The sequence below is a fragment of the Scyliorhinus canicula genome, chromosome 2 (genome assembly GCF_902713615.1).
Source record: "Scyliorhinus canicula chromosome 2, sScyCan1.1, whole genome shotgun sequence".
Taxonomy (NCBI): Eukaryota; Metazoa; Chordata; class Chondrichthyes; order Carcharhiniformes; family Scyliorhinidae; genus Scyliorhinus; species Scyliorhinus canicula.
Genome location: NC_052147.1, coordinates 19,289,036 through 19,306,314, shown reverse-complemented (window position 1 = coordinate 19,306,314; position 17,279 = coordinate 19,289,036). Strand labels below are relative to the sequence as shown.

The window sequence follows — 17,279 nt, the reverse complement described above, 5'->3', positions numbered from 1 at the left end:
GGTCTAAAGGGGAGCAAGATCAGAACTCAACTCAAAAGCGTTCTCAAAATGCCTGAATACATTAGCTCCACCCAGCAATGACATCATCACCCCAAGCTGAAAACAAATGAACACCCCCCGGCTGAAAACACATTAACTCCCCAGGGACTCCCCCTTAGTCAAAGAACAGTGCACTAGCCGAGGCCTTTTACTCTGGACAATTTCACTTCTGGCTGTTAAAAGCTTTCTGGTCTTGCAAAACCAGATTATTTCAATAACATGACTGCTGCAGTCAAACACACTCTAACTCTTAAATTGCCAAATTGTTTATAATCCAATATATCTAAGCATCGGTTACGTACTTCACTAAGGACCCGAACTATGTAAGGAATAGGGCTACACCTGAACCTGTCCATCTTACAATTTGCGGCCTTGAATTTAGTCCAACTTTTGAGTTGCCTCGATTGCTCTGGGCATTCTGAAATTAGGTAGGCCGCATGAGGGATTTACTGAACTTAGTGCAATTATGAACACTCTTTGCTTGTAGAGTTTTGAGCTTGGTAGAGTGCTGTTGTATGGTTGGTATTGAGGGATCAATCTACACCCTGTCTGTGCGGCAACATTCTGGGTACTTTATGTAGAGTAAAATATTAATCTGCACTGAGCCATCGTTAAGCTGGTACAGACAATTATCTCAACAAGTGGTATTTGTTCAAAGTAAATGACTTGTGCCTTAATTACATGGGTTTTCGTGACCTACTCCCTAATAGCTTGCCAGAGCGGTTGACCTTACTCGGATTCCTGATAAAGAACTACTGCACAGTTTTTGCTGAATTGTAACATTCACTTTCATAGTTTCTCATCATTCCCTCAGAACACCCAAAAATATTCCACAACCTATACCTGCGGTGTGTTTGCAACGGTGGGATCTTCCTGTCCCTTCACTGTCAATAGTGTTTCCCATTGTTCACGCCCTCTGCCACCAGCGAACCTGTGGCAGGGGAGGAGGCTGGGGGGGAGGGGTTACCATCAGCGGGATCGGAAGAACCTGCCATGGGAACGGCCGTAAGGTCCCATGCATTGTATTATGTGGATGTGTTCTTCTGTAGGAAGTAAGATTCACTTGACTCAAGGTTCCAGTCATGGCCCTACCAAGTGTGCTGATTATAACGCGAGTGTTGCTCTGTTTGTGTTTTTATCATTAATATAATGCACCTTCTGGGATGGCCATAATAGTCACTTAGATTTGAGCACTCAGGTAAAGCATTGAGTTGTTCGGGAAATTCAAAATCTGCCCCATTCTGAATATTTAACTCTCAAAATCACATCCCCTTATAAGACTCTTGTGAGCCCCAAGATTTGTGGGGTGGGGTTAGGGACGCAGAGGAACTTAACAACTGATTATAATTTTCTTCCTGCTGTTTCCCACCTGGCAACCTGGCCAAATCGAGGACAGGCATCCAGGAAGGAAAATCAGAGGCAGGGGGCCTTGGCCAGGGATACCTGCGGACAGCCCACCGACATTCCGAGAATAGAGAGGGAGCAAAATATCAACAACTGGGGGGCGGAGGCCAGAACGAAAGGGAAGACCTGAGAGATCGAGTTTAAGAGGGGAATAAGATGCAAAGAGGGTGGGAGGCAGCAAGAGATAAAGGCATGGTGTGCGGGGGTGGAGGGGAGTGGTTGTGAGATAAGCCATCATGGCAGAGAAGGGAGGAGAAGCCATCATGGTTGGGAAAGAATTCAGTACAGTAGCTAGAGCGGTGTAGTTAATATCAAGGACTGACCAGGGGCGAAATTCTCCGACCCCCGCAGGGTCGGAGAATCACCCGGGGCCTCCAATAATCCCGTCCCCACCGTGGCAGAAATTCTCTGCCATCCGGGAAGTGGCGGCGGGAATCACGCCGCGCCGATCGGCGTGCCCCCTGCGGCGATTCTCCGGCCCGCGATGGGCCGAAGTCCCGCCGCTGGGAGGCCTCTCCCGCTGCCGTGGTTTGAACCACCTCTGGTGGCGGTGGGATCGGCGGCGCGAGCGGGCCCCCGGGGTCCTGGGGGGAGCGCGCGGGGCGATCGGACCCTGGGGGGTGCCCCCACGGTGGCCAGGCCCACGATCGGTGCCCACCCATCGGCGGGCGGGCCAGTGCCGTGGGGGCACTCTTTTTCTTCCACGGCCTCCACCATGGCGGAGGCGGAAGAGAATCCCCCAGCGCGCATACGCCGGTGGTGACATCAGCGGCAGCTGCCGCACCGGCGCATGCGCGAACCAGCGAAGGCCTTTCGGCCAGCCCCAACGCTGGGCGGCGGGTGGCAAAGGCCGCTGGAGCCGGTTTGGGCGCCAGTCGGCGTGGTGCCAACCGCTCCGGCGCAGGCCTAGCCCCTCAATGTGAGGGCTTGGCCCCTGAAGATGCGGAGAATTCCGCACCTTTGGGGAGGCCTGACGCCGGAGTGGTTGGTGCCACTCCACTACGCCGGGACCCCCCGCCCAGCCGGGTAGGGGAGAATCCCGCCCCTTGTCTGTGTATGGCAATGTTACCAATCCCACAATACTTGATTAGCAGCTTTCACAGTCTGTTGGCCAGAAGATTGACTCCCTGTTTTCTCTCTTTTTTTCCCTAGAATTTGGTGTTCTTGGAGACTTATGTGTTTAACATCAAACTGCCTATTCTCCAAACGCATGGCCTTGTTATCAACATTGTGACTCAGAGTCCACGGAAGAGAGTTATTGGTGAATGTTCAATGTCACTTAGAGAGTTAAGCGATGTGGAATCCAACGTCTGGCTTGATATTACTTCACCCTCAAAGTCCCAGGTGAGGACATTGTTGCTGCTACTTCTGGATCTGCTGGCTTTGTGCTGATCATGTATCGGGGTTTTACCTGGTGTGTCTCCCGTAATGGTGATCTTATGAACGTTGGGATGTGTCCATTTTCCCGCAGGTCCTCCAGCTGAAGGTGCCGGCCCATCCTGGGCGGCCCCCCCATCCCCTGCCTCCGAGGAGAACACCTTGGAGGAGAGCTCCGTGGCTGCCACCATTATAGTCGCGACACAACTATCATCCTCGCCCAGCTGCCCCTCTATCCCAAGGTGAACCCAGGGTCCTATGGGCACCGTCCAGGAGGAGGGGGTGCAGACTGCCAACCCAGACTCGTCCCAATGAGTGGCAATGGTGGGCACCACCTCCCCCGAGTTCCACCCCTCTGATGAGGCCGTGTCACGGCACAGTGCGGTACGGCTGTACATGTGCCGCCGACAAAGGAGCCGGCGCCTTCCAGTTCCAGAGTCCCCAGAGGATGCCCGTCAGGGACATCGAAGGACGTGGGACGAGGTAGGGAGCTGTGCATCCTGGGGAAACACCAAGATGTAGAGTTAGGAGGGCCAATCACGTTGAGGATCACTGAGGGCACTGGGGGAGGGGTGGGGGTAGGTATAGGGTGGGGAGTGGGAGTGAGGGGGGTGCAGCACCATCGGGAGTGGGGTATTGTACAACACATCAAACACTTTTTTGCACTATTATTATGACGCCTCTGTCACTTTCTTCCACAATGCGGCTGACCTCCGGACCCTGGACCCTTTGTTCATCTCTCCAGTCACCCCCCCCCCCCCCCCCCCCCCCCCCCCCCCACCAGTGAGGCTCCCCCGTCCTCCGTCGTGGACATGTCCCCGGAGCTGTGTCCCATGTCCTGGGTGTTTGGATGTTCTGTACCTGGTGTTGCCTCGCACAGTGTTCAGGCACAGTGTCCAGCCATCAGGGTGTCACTGGGATGCTAGGCAATGACCCCCACATGCCACATGGTCCGCCCACCCATGGGAATCCACTTGGGTTGTGTGAAGTGCTCACCTAGCCACAATTGCCAATTCCCTATTAAGAATAGCCTACAGCTGCGCAGCCAGAGGCCTCGGCAGTCATTGGGGATTACGGGTAGTCAGTGGGGCAGACGTGTAGGGTACACACGATCCAGGGGTTGGTGCAGTGGTGCCGTGAGCGGATTCCCCCCGGTTGCCCTCAAACACCTTCCCCCTAGCACTTTCCCCGCAGCCTCCCATGGCGGCCCACCCCAGTGGACGGTCCCACAACCCCAGCTGGGGTTCCTCACCCCTCACCGACCACTGGGATGGCCACCCCAGTGCCCCCAGGCTCACTGCCTGTGAGCAAGGATGGCTACTCACCTCCTCAGCTCCCGCAGATGCCCTTCTGTCAGGTTCATGGCTTGAGGCTTGAGCGAGAGTGCAACGAGGCCGGAGAATCGCACCCATGGTGTTCAAAGCCAGGACCAAATAGTCTCTGAAAGAGAAATACTAAAATAAAAAGGGAAAATGCCAGAAATATCAGCAGGTCTGGCAGAGTTAACAACCTTCCATCCGAACATTAACCCTATTTCTCATATCACAGATGCTGCCAGAGCTGCCGAGTAATTCCAGCATTTCCTGTTTTTATTCCAAACCGTCTCCGTCCTGTTTCAGCCAAGTCTCCGAGTTCTTACTCCAGTGTGCACCACACATTCTTCCTTCTGAATCGGTTTATTTTCCCATTGGGAGCTCTTTAAAGCACATTATAAAGTTTTTGCTCTTCTTCAAGTATTTGTCACTTGATTAGACAGGTGGAAAACCCCACTGTGGGCGGGATTTGTCCCACCCTCCATCAGGATTGCCCGGTCAGTGGATTTGTTGCTGGCCTGTTGAATCTCGCAACAGTGGCCCCGCTCTTTGGCGGGAGGGGGGGGGGGGGGGGGGCTTAATGTTACCACAAAGGACAGAGAATGAGATTACGATAAATCGGGAGCATAGTTTAGGGAAGATGTAATATAGGATATTACATATCTAGTCCAAAGATTTAGGTGGATTGGCCATGATAAATTGCCCTTAGTGTCCAGGTTACTGGGTTACGAGGATAGGTTGGAAGTGTGAGCTTAAGTGGGGTGCTCTTTCGGAGGGTCGGTGCAGACTCGATGGGCCGAATGGCCTCCTTCTGCGCTGTAAATTCTATGATTCCATGAGAGCTCTTTCAGAGGGTCGGTGCAGACCCGATAGGCCGAATGGCCTCCTTCTGCCCTGTAGTGATCCTATGGAAAGGAGAAGATAGAGGAACAGCGAAAACCAGTCAAGTGTCTGAATTCATTTTTTGTGTGTAATATTGTAATATTTGCTTCCGCAATCATGTTCCCAGTATTGCAGTAGGTGAGCTCCTTTACTTTGGTATTTTTAGTGTTCTAGCATTTGGGCTTCATACCTAAAAAACCGGTTGGCCCAGTGAGAAGGTATTTTTATATTTGCCTTTTAAACTGGCATTTGTGAGCCTGCTCTTGAACTTACTGCTGTTTAGAAGCGTTTCATTTTCTGCTGCTGACGTGTCAACCCAATTCTCAAGTGCTCCCAGGAAGCTCATTTTAAAAAAGCAGATGAACAATTAATGCACTTTGCCTTGGAGCATGCAGGGCTTGGTTTCCGGCGAGTAAATTAAAGTTGTGCTGCTATTTTCATTTGTACAAGCCGCCAGGAGTGGGCGGCCTGTGGAATTTGCCACCACAGGAAGCAGCTGAGGTCAAAACACTGTGGGCGCAGATTCAGCGGGAAAAGATTAAAGTCCGCTTTTGGGCGTATTTGGCGGGTTGTCTCTCGGTGGCCGTAGCACCGAGATTCACCCCGCATATTCGCTGGCACCTTACCGATTTTTTTGGACCTCGGGGTTTTCCTCCCCGCCGAGCCCACACTTTAATCCATTGCAGCTTGCCGAGGTGTCGTTCGGCCTGGTCCATATTTGTGAAACCAGTATTAAATGGCGTCCTGGCGAGATCTCGCAGGCGGGGCCGTTGACTCCCAGGCGCCTGGTGAATGTGGCATCCAGGTATTTAAAAGAGCCTTAATGGCTCATTTAAATCTGTTGATCTGGATCATGCTCAGCAAGGGCTGGGTGGAGTGAGTTGGGTGACTCATGCGAGGTTTTGCACCCAGCAGGGAGTCTGATTTGATGCTGTCACGTGATCCACCAGTTGTGCCCGGAGTCCCACTGGGCGCAACACAGTCACTATTTCTCTGTCCCAATACAAAGCCTGAACGAGTCACTTAAAATTCACACTTGAAGCACAATGGAGGTGCTCCAATCAATCATAGAATTTACAGTGCAGAAGGAGGCCATTCGGCCCATCAAGTCTGCACCGGCACTTGGAATTACCACCTCACTTAAGCCCACACCCGTAACCCAGTAACCCCACCTAAACTTTTTTTGGACACTAAAGGCAATTTTTCATGGCCAATCCACCTAACCTACACATCTTTGGACTGTGGGAGGAAACCGGAGCACCCGGAGGAAACCCACGCAGACACGGGGAGAACATGCAGACTCCACACAGTGACCCAAGCCGGGAATTGAACCTGGGACACTGGAGCTGTGAAGCAATTGTGCTAACCATTGTGCTACCGTGCTGTCCAGATTGATAATGTTTTAAAACAATTATCTGACGGCATCAGTTCAATCTTGACTTTGTTGTGGGTCATAGAAGCATGTTGGAAAAGTCGGTTTAATCTTTTAAGTTTCTGATTTTTCAAAACCCACTTTGTGAATCTTTTCAAGACCCTTGTGTAAAATAGAGAGCGGGAACTGAATTGTAACGTTGGTTTTTGTTTCCTTTATTTGTTTTCACAATCTTCCCGGATTGACTGCCGAAGTGTAATATTTTCTTTCACCCAGAGCTGTCATGCGATTCTACGATTAGGAACGTGTTTTCAAGCTGTCAGCAATCGGATCCAGCTACAAATCCTGGAAGTACAGAACGTGCCAAATTCCTTCACACCTCTGGCATTAAGTAGGTGTTAATGTCGACATTTGTTTGCTCAAGTCATGAAACTGTTCAATGCTGATATTGTAAACTTTCCGAGCAATTAAGGTTAAAATGCACCGGGGGGGGGGGGGTTTGGTGGGATGAGGGAGATGGTGTGGAAATTTGGACGTCTTTGATCCTGTGATGGAGGACAGGTCACAATCCCTGTGACTCGCTGAGGCCCAAGTGAAACCTGATATTAAGGGATGGTTTAGCACAGTGGGCTAAATAGCTGACTTGTAATGCAGAACAATGCCAGCAGCGCGGTTCAATTCCCGTACCAGCCTCCCCCGAACAGGCGCCAGAATGTGGCGACTAGGGGCTTTTCACAGTAACTTCATTGAAGCCTACTTGTGAAAATAAGCGATTATTCTATTCTATTCTATTCTATTGGGCCTACATTTACATTATGGCAGCATGACACATAAGACTTAACGAAGAGTGGGCTGCCACTAAGGTTGTAGTGGCCCTCAGGTAAGTGGGAGGTTTTTTTTTCTGTATCAAGTGAGTTTTGAGTAAGAGCTCAAGTCATTTGTTAGAAGTTTTTCTCCCCCCCCCCCCCCCCCCCCCCCAATCTCCATTTTAAAAACACGGCCCCTGAAGCCTGCCAATAGTGAATGTTTCCTGACTCGAACTTGCCACTCGTCCAAGAAATTCCGGCCCATTACCTCCGTATCCACTGTTAAAACCTGTCATAATTTAAAAAAAGCTCTGTTAGGTCGCCCCTCAGTCGAGACAATGGCGGAATTCTCCCATGGCCCCACAAACAGGTTCAATGGTGGTCAGGATGGGGAGAATTCGATGGGGGTCCAACAATCAGTTTTACGCCGGCCTGCATTTCCTGCGGGATCTTCCGCTGATGCCTGCTATGGCGGATCAGGAAACCCGCTGGCGGTGGGCAGGAAACTAGTTTGCGTCCCACTAATGGGATGCAGATGAATGCCCAACAAGAATCTTCCACCCACGCCCGATTCTCTGCGATGCCAGCAGAAAGACACACACAGTCCAGAAAACATCTGGGACAACGTGGTGTGCGGGAGTCGGAACTCACCTGAGCAATGCCCGGGTCTGCCTCCGGAGTTCGGGATGGAGGCCGCCAGACAATCTGGACCCTGGACCACTACATGCAGTGGGTGGGGGGGAGCAGCTACAGGTGGATCTTCCAGATTCTATGTCATCAAAGAGATCCATCTTCCAGCCTCAGAGTGTTCCTGGGGATCCATCTTCTTTTTCAGGAGGTCCCTCTTCTTTCCTCAACGGTGGGTCAATGATGTTGGGCATCAATTTGGCACCCTGATATGCTGGCAGGACCCATGCTCACCCCCCACGGAATACGGTGCTCAGCCCCGGGGGCATCATTAATGAGGTCGGGGCCGGAAGATACAGCGTAGTTTGCTGCCAGCCTCTACGCTCACACCACAGGACGTGGTCCCAGATGGGAGGGGTCGGCCCAACATGTCAATCCTTTCTTTAAAAAAAAAACCCCTGGATTTCTAATATCATCCACGTAAATCTTCTCTGCAACCTCTCCAATGCATCAATACCTTTTTTGTGATATACTGACAAGAACAGCACATGACACATGACACATGAGTGTGGACTAACCAAGTTGGCAGCCATCATATGACTAGGAATGAAATGCTTTGTTGGGGCCTAGTAACTGTTTCAAACAGATTTGTTCATAACTCACCCAAGGGTGTCCCAGGAATCTGCCCCATTTTGATGTTTGCAGGTAATTTGATCTTCGGATTCCCAACACTGATCTTCAATAGGCAAGAGTATTGATGAAACACGTAGATTTACAGGATGGAATTCAAGGGACGTGTGGAACCAAATTATTGGGCGGGATTTACCTCTGGACTAGGGAGACAGCAATTTTTCCACAAGAGTCTATTTTCATGTGCAATTGAGTTCTTCCTGCATTTGGGATGTTCTGGGAGTACACTCAAAATGTTTCCTGGGAATTGTGACAAATACAAGGAGCTCGGACTGGCTAAATTCTTTCTGTTGCACGTCTAAAGTGTGCGTTTTTCCACCACCACCACTATTTAGATTTCTATGTGAAGATAATGATGGAAAGTACCGATGGGCTGTTTGACAAGAAGAAGACTCGTCTTCTGAAAGCTGTGAATGGTCAGGTGAAATGGGGAGAGACGTTTCTGTTCCCGGTTGTTCAAAATCGTCTCCATCTCCAGAGAATCAGCTTCAACGTGAAACTCTACAGCAGGAGCTCAGTAAGACGGAAACACCTCCTGGGGCAGGTAACGTTGGCTCATTCAGTACATTTGGGGATATTTATGAAGTGGAAAATGTGATAAACATTTTCAGCCTCTGTTACAAACTTGTTTTCGGATAGCGAGTCAGCAACACACGCTTTAACTGGGGCCTTACTGACATTTTAACCAAACCACGCCTTTGTTTATTGTTTGGGGTCCTGAAGGAGGAGATAGATATTCCTGTCAACCCACATTTCCAACTAAAATGAGGATAATATGAATGTAAGGAATGGGTAAGAACGGACGGTCAATTGCTATGAATGTTGTAATGTGTAGTATTTTTTGAAAATAAATTTAGAGTATCCAATTCATTTTTCCAATTAAGGGGCAATTTAGTGTGGCCAATCCATCTACCCTGCATCTATCTTTTGGATTATGGGGGCGGAACCCACACAAACACGGGGAGAATATGCAAACTCCACACAGTGACCCAGAGCCAGGATGGAACCTGGGACCTCGGTGCCGTGAGGCTGCTGTGCTACCCACTGCGCCACCGTGCTGCCGTGATGTGTATGATATGAGCTGGCTGGCATCCATTTTTGTCAGACATTGCCCAGAAATACTGAACTGAATCAGTTCCTCAGAGTCCAGCTGCAGTTGGTGTACCGTTGCGATATGCTAGATTTGCAACCTATGGGTACAGTTAGTTTCATCAGAATGCCAAGAGCTGGGGCCTTCTGGAAGTAAAGGGTAACGTTTTCAGTTCTTTTCAGCTATCGTTCAATTAATTAAGGGTTTATTTTTGGTTGAGGTCAACTGGAATTTTCCCGCCTGGAAGCAGCAGTATCCCAGTGACAGACCTTGGGCCCAGCATTCCAGGCAGTCTCTGAGGCCCTAGCTGGTTACAGCTATAGTCGCAATCTTCTCGCTGGAGGGGTTCCATCCTCACCAACGATGCTGGGCGGGCCGCGGAAGCCATTTTCTATTTTAAAATGTCTGAACAACGCTCCATTGTCTTATCAACCTGCCCCATGTCAGTCCATCATGTACAACTAAACTCAGGTGAGTATTTTTGCAGACGTTCTCCAAACCAAAGAGTTCTTTCCAGAAGAAAACATCTCAATGACTCTCCTACTATATGTAGAACCTAAAGATTTGTTCCAAACTGTCGTCATTCGTTGCTATTATTTTTCCCCTGCAGGGTTTGAATTAAGGTTAGCATGTTGGCAAAACGCAGAACCCCACCCTTGTTTCCTGCACACAAACAGATCAATCCCTCAATAGACAACGAGAAAGGAACTCCTTTAATTTGGATCTTACGATCTTTGGCTGGTAGTATCTGATTTAAATCTTTAATTACATCTTCCATTGAAGACAGGTTAGGCTGTCAGAATTAATTGTAAAGAATGGGGAAATCACTATTGGTGAGTCACCTTGACCTCTTTGGAATCAGTTCAAATTCGACAAGTGTCCTAAATGTTTGCTTTATATTGCACTGCCCAAGATTTATACCCTTTAGGCACTGATGACATCTTGATGCTTGATGTTTTAGGTTTCTCTCTGGTTATTTATTTAACAACAAAGCTGCCTTTTATTGCAGCTTCAGTTAACTAGGTAGTTCTTGACTATATAGCTGACTATCCATTACTGCCCTCTAGGTAAACTTCTGATTCAGTGGAAGATTCCAAATGTCAACCATATCATTTTTGCTGGCTGAATTTAAGATATTTTTCCTTCCCTTTCCACGGCAGTTGGTGGAATTTGAATTCAGTTCACAAAATCTGGGAGATAGGGCTAGTCTCAGTAGTGGTGACCATGACAACTGTTGTCGATTGTCATAAAGACCTGTCTGATTCACCCTTAAGGGAAGGAATCTGCCGTCCTTACCTGGTCTGGCCTACATGTGACTTCAGACCCACAGCAATGTGGCTGACTCTTAACTGTCCCCTAATATGGCCTAGCAAGTCACTCAGTTCAAGGTCAATTAGGGATGGACAAAACATGCTGGCTCAGCCAATGACACCCACATCCATGAAGAAATGAATGCAAAAATAAATAAGCATGGTAAAATGTCCCAAGATCCTTCACAGCCACCATACAAGGAGATGGGACAAGGATTTTGCAACAGAAATAACATTGAGGTTGTCAGTGCCTTATAAATGGATGAACACGCACAAACAAGTCAAATGCAGAAACCAGGGGACCTGCTTCTCCAAAATCTTCACTACACCAGTACCTCACTGAGAGACTCTACATTGAGATCCACAGAATAGTGTAAATGATACTTGGCCTGGTAGATTCCCACTAAACACACCAGGAAAGATCAGAGCTTGTCCATTCTAGCCTCAGTGCATTTTATCAGCGTGCAAAGCCTTAATTACTGCCAAACTACCTCTCTGGCACCAGAAATTAACTGTTACAACTCTTTCTGGCAGATTTCAATTATTGTTGGGAGACTTTTTTTTAATTTATGAAGTAATTTGCTTAACTTCTTTCTTTCTCTCTCTTTTATATCTCTTCCTGTTAATCCCATTAAAAAAAAATCCCTCTTTTGTGTTTGCTACAAGATTTGGCATTGAATTAAATTTTCTAACTTCCTGGTTCACATTCTGCCATAAGGATTCTTCACTCTGGTAAAGGAATGTACTGTTGCCTGTCCTGTTTACCCAGGTCCCAGATTGTCTGTCGAGTTTTCAGATTCCTAATTACTGCAACTTTCAGTGAGTGGAGTGTCCGTGGTCAAGTGTATTGTATTGAAGATATGAACATACAAAGAAGGAGCGGGAGTAGGCCATTCAGCCCCTCAAGCCTGCACCGCTGTTTAATAAGATCAAGCGTGCTCTGACAGTAGCCTCTAATCTGCATCCCTCCTAACCCCGATAACCCATCACCCATTTTTTTACCAACAATTTATCCGCCTCTACCTTAAAAATATTCAAAGACTTTTGCTTCGACCGTCTTTTCAGCTCCAAAAGCTCAATACCCTCTGAGAGTTCCCCATTCTCCTCTCAGTACTGATTGCTAACTGACTAATTTACCAGTTGTCACTGGTAAGATTGAACATTTCTGAAGTTTGCATGCTCCTTGGTCAGGCTTGTTTGATTATTTTTCTGTCTGGGGAGTGCTCACTTCATGGTACATTTCAGGCACTTGATTATAGAATGATTACCAGTAAAGCCTTTGTTACTCAAGGAATGTGTCCTTTTGGCAGCCATCAGAATACTGACAGGTAACTGATTAAAAAAAAAGAGTGCTGCAGGCAGAAGTAAATTAAACCAGCAATTGTAAGAAATCTTGAAAACTCTCCTGCTTGTTTGCTTTGCTCAAAGAATTGAGAGGTGAGGGGCGGGATTCTCTGTAGCCGCTGCCAAAATTGTGTTCGCCGATAGGGTGGAGAATGGATTTCTGTGCCGAAATCGGGGCCGGCGGCGTCCCCTCCAAACAGTGGTCACCGTGACGCGCAGCGCGCGTTGTTTTAACGGCGGCGCGTCATCGGCCAGCCCACCCATGATGCACCGCCCGGTGGGCCAAGTTTCCGACAGTATGGGCCACGTGTGGTCCCAACCCTGCGGGAACCCGGCGTGATGGCTGCAAACTGTATCCAGCAGCGCCATACTCGGCCTGGATCTGGGGGGGGGGCAGGGTGTGGGCTCGCGGCTGGCAGGTTGGGGGTGATGCATCGCCGGCGCCACGTTGTATGGCATGACCGGTGCAGGTCGTCAGCCTTGCGCATACGCGGCCTGGGACCCGGCCATTCTCCAGCCGTTTTCGGCGTGGGAGGCAGGGGTTTCAGTCGGTGTGGGTGCTGGCACCTAACCGGTGCTGGAATCGGTGAGGGTTTCACGCCAATTTTTCGGCGGTGAAAGACCACACATGCTCCGCTGGCACCGGCACTTAGTTTCCCAAACGGAGAATCCAGCCCAAGATGTCAGGGCTGGGAAGGGCTGATTTAAGAGCAGTTTATTATTAACAGGTTTGGATGTGAGGGATGCAACGTGTGGAGGGGGATCTATTGATGTTTGTAAGGACTGGAGTGAGCAAGATGGTCCTGATGTGTTAGCCTCTCACTTTGGTGTTGGAATGGCAATTGGAAAGTCCATGAAAAGGGACATTTGGGGAGATAGGGGATGTGAGGCTGGGAGGTGTGTGGGCGGGGTGGGTGGTGGTTATCATCTGGAGGAGGTGTCTGGAGTTGTCAATCTTCTCCCCTCACTCTTGCATAATTTTGGAGGACTCGGAAGATTTGGAGACGAGGGGGGTGGGAGAATATTACTTTAGGCCCTCTAGCCAGCTCTGGAGGGAAACGGCTAAGCCATGTGTGCATCAATCACATTGTCGCCTTTGGAACAGATCTGCACGTACAGGAGAGGGACTTATACAATGGGGGTGGAAAGAATGAGGGACTTGGATCTGCCTTCAGATCAGACCTGGAGAGACAATTAAAATGTGGGAGGGAATTTTAACCACAAAAAACAGGTTATAGTGGGGCGGTTGGTGTGGGATGTGGGGGGGGGGGGGGGGGGGGGGGGGGGGGGGGAGGTATTATCTGAAACATCACAGATATGCCTCAAAGCCCATCTATGTAACAGGTGGGAAGATGGGTGGATGATTCTCTCACTCCCTAGGAGGTGAGTTCGAACTTTAAATTACGAACTTCCCAGGCCCTCACTAATAACGCAACACGGTTCATCTCATTGAAGTGCACGAACATGTGGGGTTGAGGTTACATTCTGAAGGGTGACGACAAGGTGCAGTGCAGAGAAGATGCAGGTAGCATTTACCTTGGCAGAACGGGGTAGGTCATTCATTATTTTGGAGCATTGCACCCCTGTCCTCTTGTGGAGGGTGCGGGCACTGACTAGCGCTGCCACCGTCCAGCAGGCAGCTCTTGCTGGAGGATCTCCTGCCAGCCTGAAGGTAGCCTGTTCCCTTTCTCTCCTCTACAGCATCAATAAAATGGGTGAGGGCCCCTCTGTGAAGTGAGGAGCAGGCTTCTTCGCTGCCGTCCTCCTGGCTGTTTAAATGCAGCCCCCTTTCCTGAACTCACCCTCGGGGCAGGTGAATCACATTCTTTGCGCCTTTCAAAAAAACCTAAAAATTGCGGTCTGTATCGCACCGCCAGGCCAAGCGGGATTCGCAACTGTTTTTGTGCCAAAAGTGACAATTGGCCAAATACTGCCTGATATTTTTTATAATCAATGAGTTAAATTATTAATTAATTGCATCTGAATTCCACCAACTGCCATGTTGTGAGTTGAACACGTGTCCCAAGAGAATTATTTTGAATGTCTGGATTACCAAAAGCAATACCCCATCTCCCCACATTGACTTCAGTCAATCCTTAACACTGAGTCCATCTGATCCATTCAAAAAAAAAAATTTCAAATGCTTTTTCTTTTCTCAAAATAAAAACATGTGCGGGGGAACTACAGCCGGCAAATCCAGGAATAGTGTAATAAGAACGGATGCATTTTGGTGATGGCATTCCAGTTTAGCAGAGGCAGAAGGACCAGTTTAACCATGTGTGTTGCCCATGTTTGACTGTGACCCAAGTGCTTTTTATTTTTAGATGGTGATTGGATGGGACAGCAGTGGAGAGGCTTTCGAACAGTGGCAAGATATGAGTGCAAATCCAGAGAAAGTTGTCATCAAGTGGCACAACCTGAATCTCACCTGAGGTCACGGTATTTCGTCCCAATCAGACTCGAATCGCAAAGAACTGGGACTAAAAGATGAACCGTGCCTTAGTATCATGTGACTTATAAATAGATTTTCAGGGAATATTAGTATAATGTGGCATTCTTGATTATCAAGCCTTGGACCTTGTGGACTATGGAATACAAAAGACAAAAAAAAAACTTGTTGGAAGGCATCACAGGATTCTAAATAGCCGAGTGATTTCCTCAGCCTGTGGAAGTGCCTTATTGTCTTAACTTGTGCCGCAGACTGTATGACATACAAGACCTAATACTATTGTCTTCACTTTTTGTAGCTTAGGCAATGACCAGTCGTAAGTTTTCCATTCATTGAGCCAATAGCCGCAGACAACCTTAATATTTGGATTCACCTCAGTGTATATAACAGGAACTTTTCAGAGCCTCTTATGATTTTGTCTATCATATATTATAAATAATAGTTTTGAAAAACTGCACTTTCAAGTAAGTTAAATGGAGGCCCTCAATTTTTGTCTTTTAACTTCAAGCACCACTTGAACATCAATTGCAAGATCCAGGTATTTTGGAGGCCAAAACCTTGAAGTGGTTTTTTTTTTGTCATGAAGAATAAAAAGATTCCCGTGTTGGGGTCAGCTAGTTTTACTCTGTGATCTTAGCTTATGTGGTAGGATATCTAGACAAAGTAGAAAATGAAGTATTTAATCTCAGCAACACTCCGTGCTCCCCATTCTACGTTTGAACTCGTGTATATTAATCATTATTCAGCCAGTAAGACAAAGTTGGGCAATTTCTCTGAAAAACACAGGGGGTAGCCTTGCTAGGGATGTAGCATGTTTTGTGCAAGCTGTTTTTGCCTGTTAAATACCCTCCGGACGTTGGAATGTGTCTACCTGAAGCAATTGGTGATTTTTGAAGCCAATGTGAAAATGTATGATCTTTGTTTCTGGGTTTTTAACTGTATCTGCTTTGTATCTGTATGTTTTAAGTTCCGCACTCAATTTGATACTTTACTTCCCTATCTTTTGGACAAGGTAAATGGACAGAATGGTACCTTGGGCACATAAATACACACTATTTTCCATCCAGGTGTTTTCCCCCTGATGTATGCCAATATAACCCCTGCATGATATGCGTTCTCGATGGTTTTCAGATATGCTGGGAGAGGGGCAATGCTGCCCATCTCCTAACGCGCACAATGTCCTGTTCACCCGTCACCACTGTGCCCTCTGACCGACACTGGCTCCCCGTCTACCAAAGTCTCAGTTTTAAAATTGTCCTTCTTGTTTTCAAATCTCTCCCCAGCTTTGCCCACTCACTATTTCTGTAGCTTACTCCAGCCCTCATACCTGTGCTCCTCCAAATCTGGCGTCTTGTGTAATCACAATGTTAATCACTCCACCACTGATGGCCCTGCTTTCATTCAGCTGCCTAGGGTTCTTAGCTTTGGAACTCTGTCCCTAAACCTCCTCACTTCTCGTAAGACACTGCCTAAAACCTACCTCTTTGACCAAACTTTTCCACCCCTCCCAGTATTTCCTCAATGCTCCAGTGTCAGATTTGATAATGCTCCTGTGAAGAGTCTTGGGAAGTTTGGTTACATTAAAAGTGCTCAAAGTAAATACAAGTTATTGTTGTTGTTCATCTCCATGCAGCAGATTCCATTTCTGAGACCTACCCAGTTCAAAATGAACATTTAAAGCCAATTAAACGTTTGGGGTGTGTTTTCAAGAAGTTTGAAGTGGTTTTATTCTGTTATTGAGGTGGAACTCCGTCCTTCTCTCCTTCCTGGAAATCGGGTGGTGTGTGGAATGTGGTAAATATGTGAATTATGTTTTATATGAATTCCTCTCATAACTCACCAAAGGTTGCTGACTAGCCACGTGCGATTTGCATTTTTCCAATCGGCGTGACTACGACATGAAGAAACGTAGAGCGTGATTCCCCGGCCTCCTTGTGCTCTTGCTCGGGTGAAACGAGGCCGGTCAATAGCGGAAGAGCCGGAAAAGGAGAACCATGCCAGGCGCCAAACAGTTTGCAATGCAACTGGACGTTCCTGTAGGCGAAATCGGGATCTCTCCATTGCGTGGTGAGAAACCAATTGTCACCACTTGAGCCCTATTTCCATGCAATTAACAGGAGCCACCCCATATCCAACAGCCTCCCTAGCAAGTGGTCACGCTGGCGCTGATTAGTACTCCTTTTAAAAATATGAACCTGCCGGATGGATTGCTGCAGGGAGCCGAGGAGGTGAGCGGCCATCTTCGCACACAGGCATGAACATGGGGGCACTGGGCTTGCTGCCCCTGTGCTTGGGGACTGGGGAGGCAATCGGAGGGGGGGGGGTGCAACCCCAGATGGGGGTGGGCCGCCATGGGGGACCAGAGGAATCGGGGCTGGGGAGGGGTCCCTGCACTCGGTTGGGGGGGGGGGGGGGTGGAGAGAGAGACGTGCACGGGTCCGCCATGCCAACCCCTGTACCGTGTGCTCCCGTACCAGGGGCAACCCTAACCTCTGCCTGTCTGCTGCACCAATCACCCATGACTCCCACTGACCACGGAGGCCTCTGGCCTTGTGGCTGAAGGCTATTGCTAATAG

The 17,279-nt window shown here is 48.5% G+C and overlaps 1 protein-coding gene across 7 annotated transcripts in view; it reads left to right on the top strand.

The window, feature by feature from the left end:
- Positions 1 to 16,415, top strand: part of LOC119951352 (tandem C2 domains nuclear protein) — a 61,220-nt gene extending 44,805 nt beyond the window's left edge. For 6 of the 7 annotated variants that reach the window (XM_038774512.1, XM_038774490.1, XM_038774519.1 and 3 more), the window contains 4 exons: positions 2,596 to 2,787; positions 6,664 to 6,778; positions 8,846 to 9,054; positions 14,579 to 14,786. In XM_038774512.1, the coding sequence (XP_038630440.1) occupies positions 2,596 to 2,787; positions 6,664 to 6,778; positions 8,846 to 9,054; positions 14,579 to 14,686 (624 nt within the window). In that variant the 3' untranslated portion in view covers positions 14,687 to 14,786. Of the gene's footprint in view, positions 1 to 2,595; positions 2,788 to 6,663; positions 6,779 to 8,845; positions 9,055 to 14,578 lie in introns of all 7 variants that reach the window. The other variant, XM_038774529.1, reaches the window with a different exon arrangement.
- Positions 16,416 to 17,279: the final 864 nt, after the last annotated feature.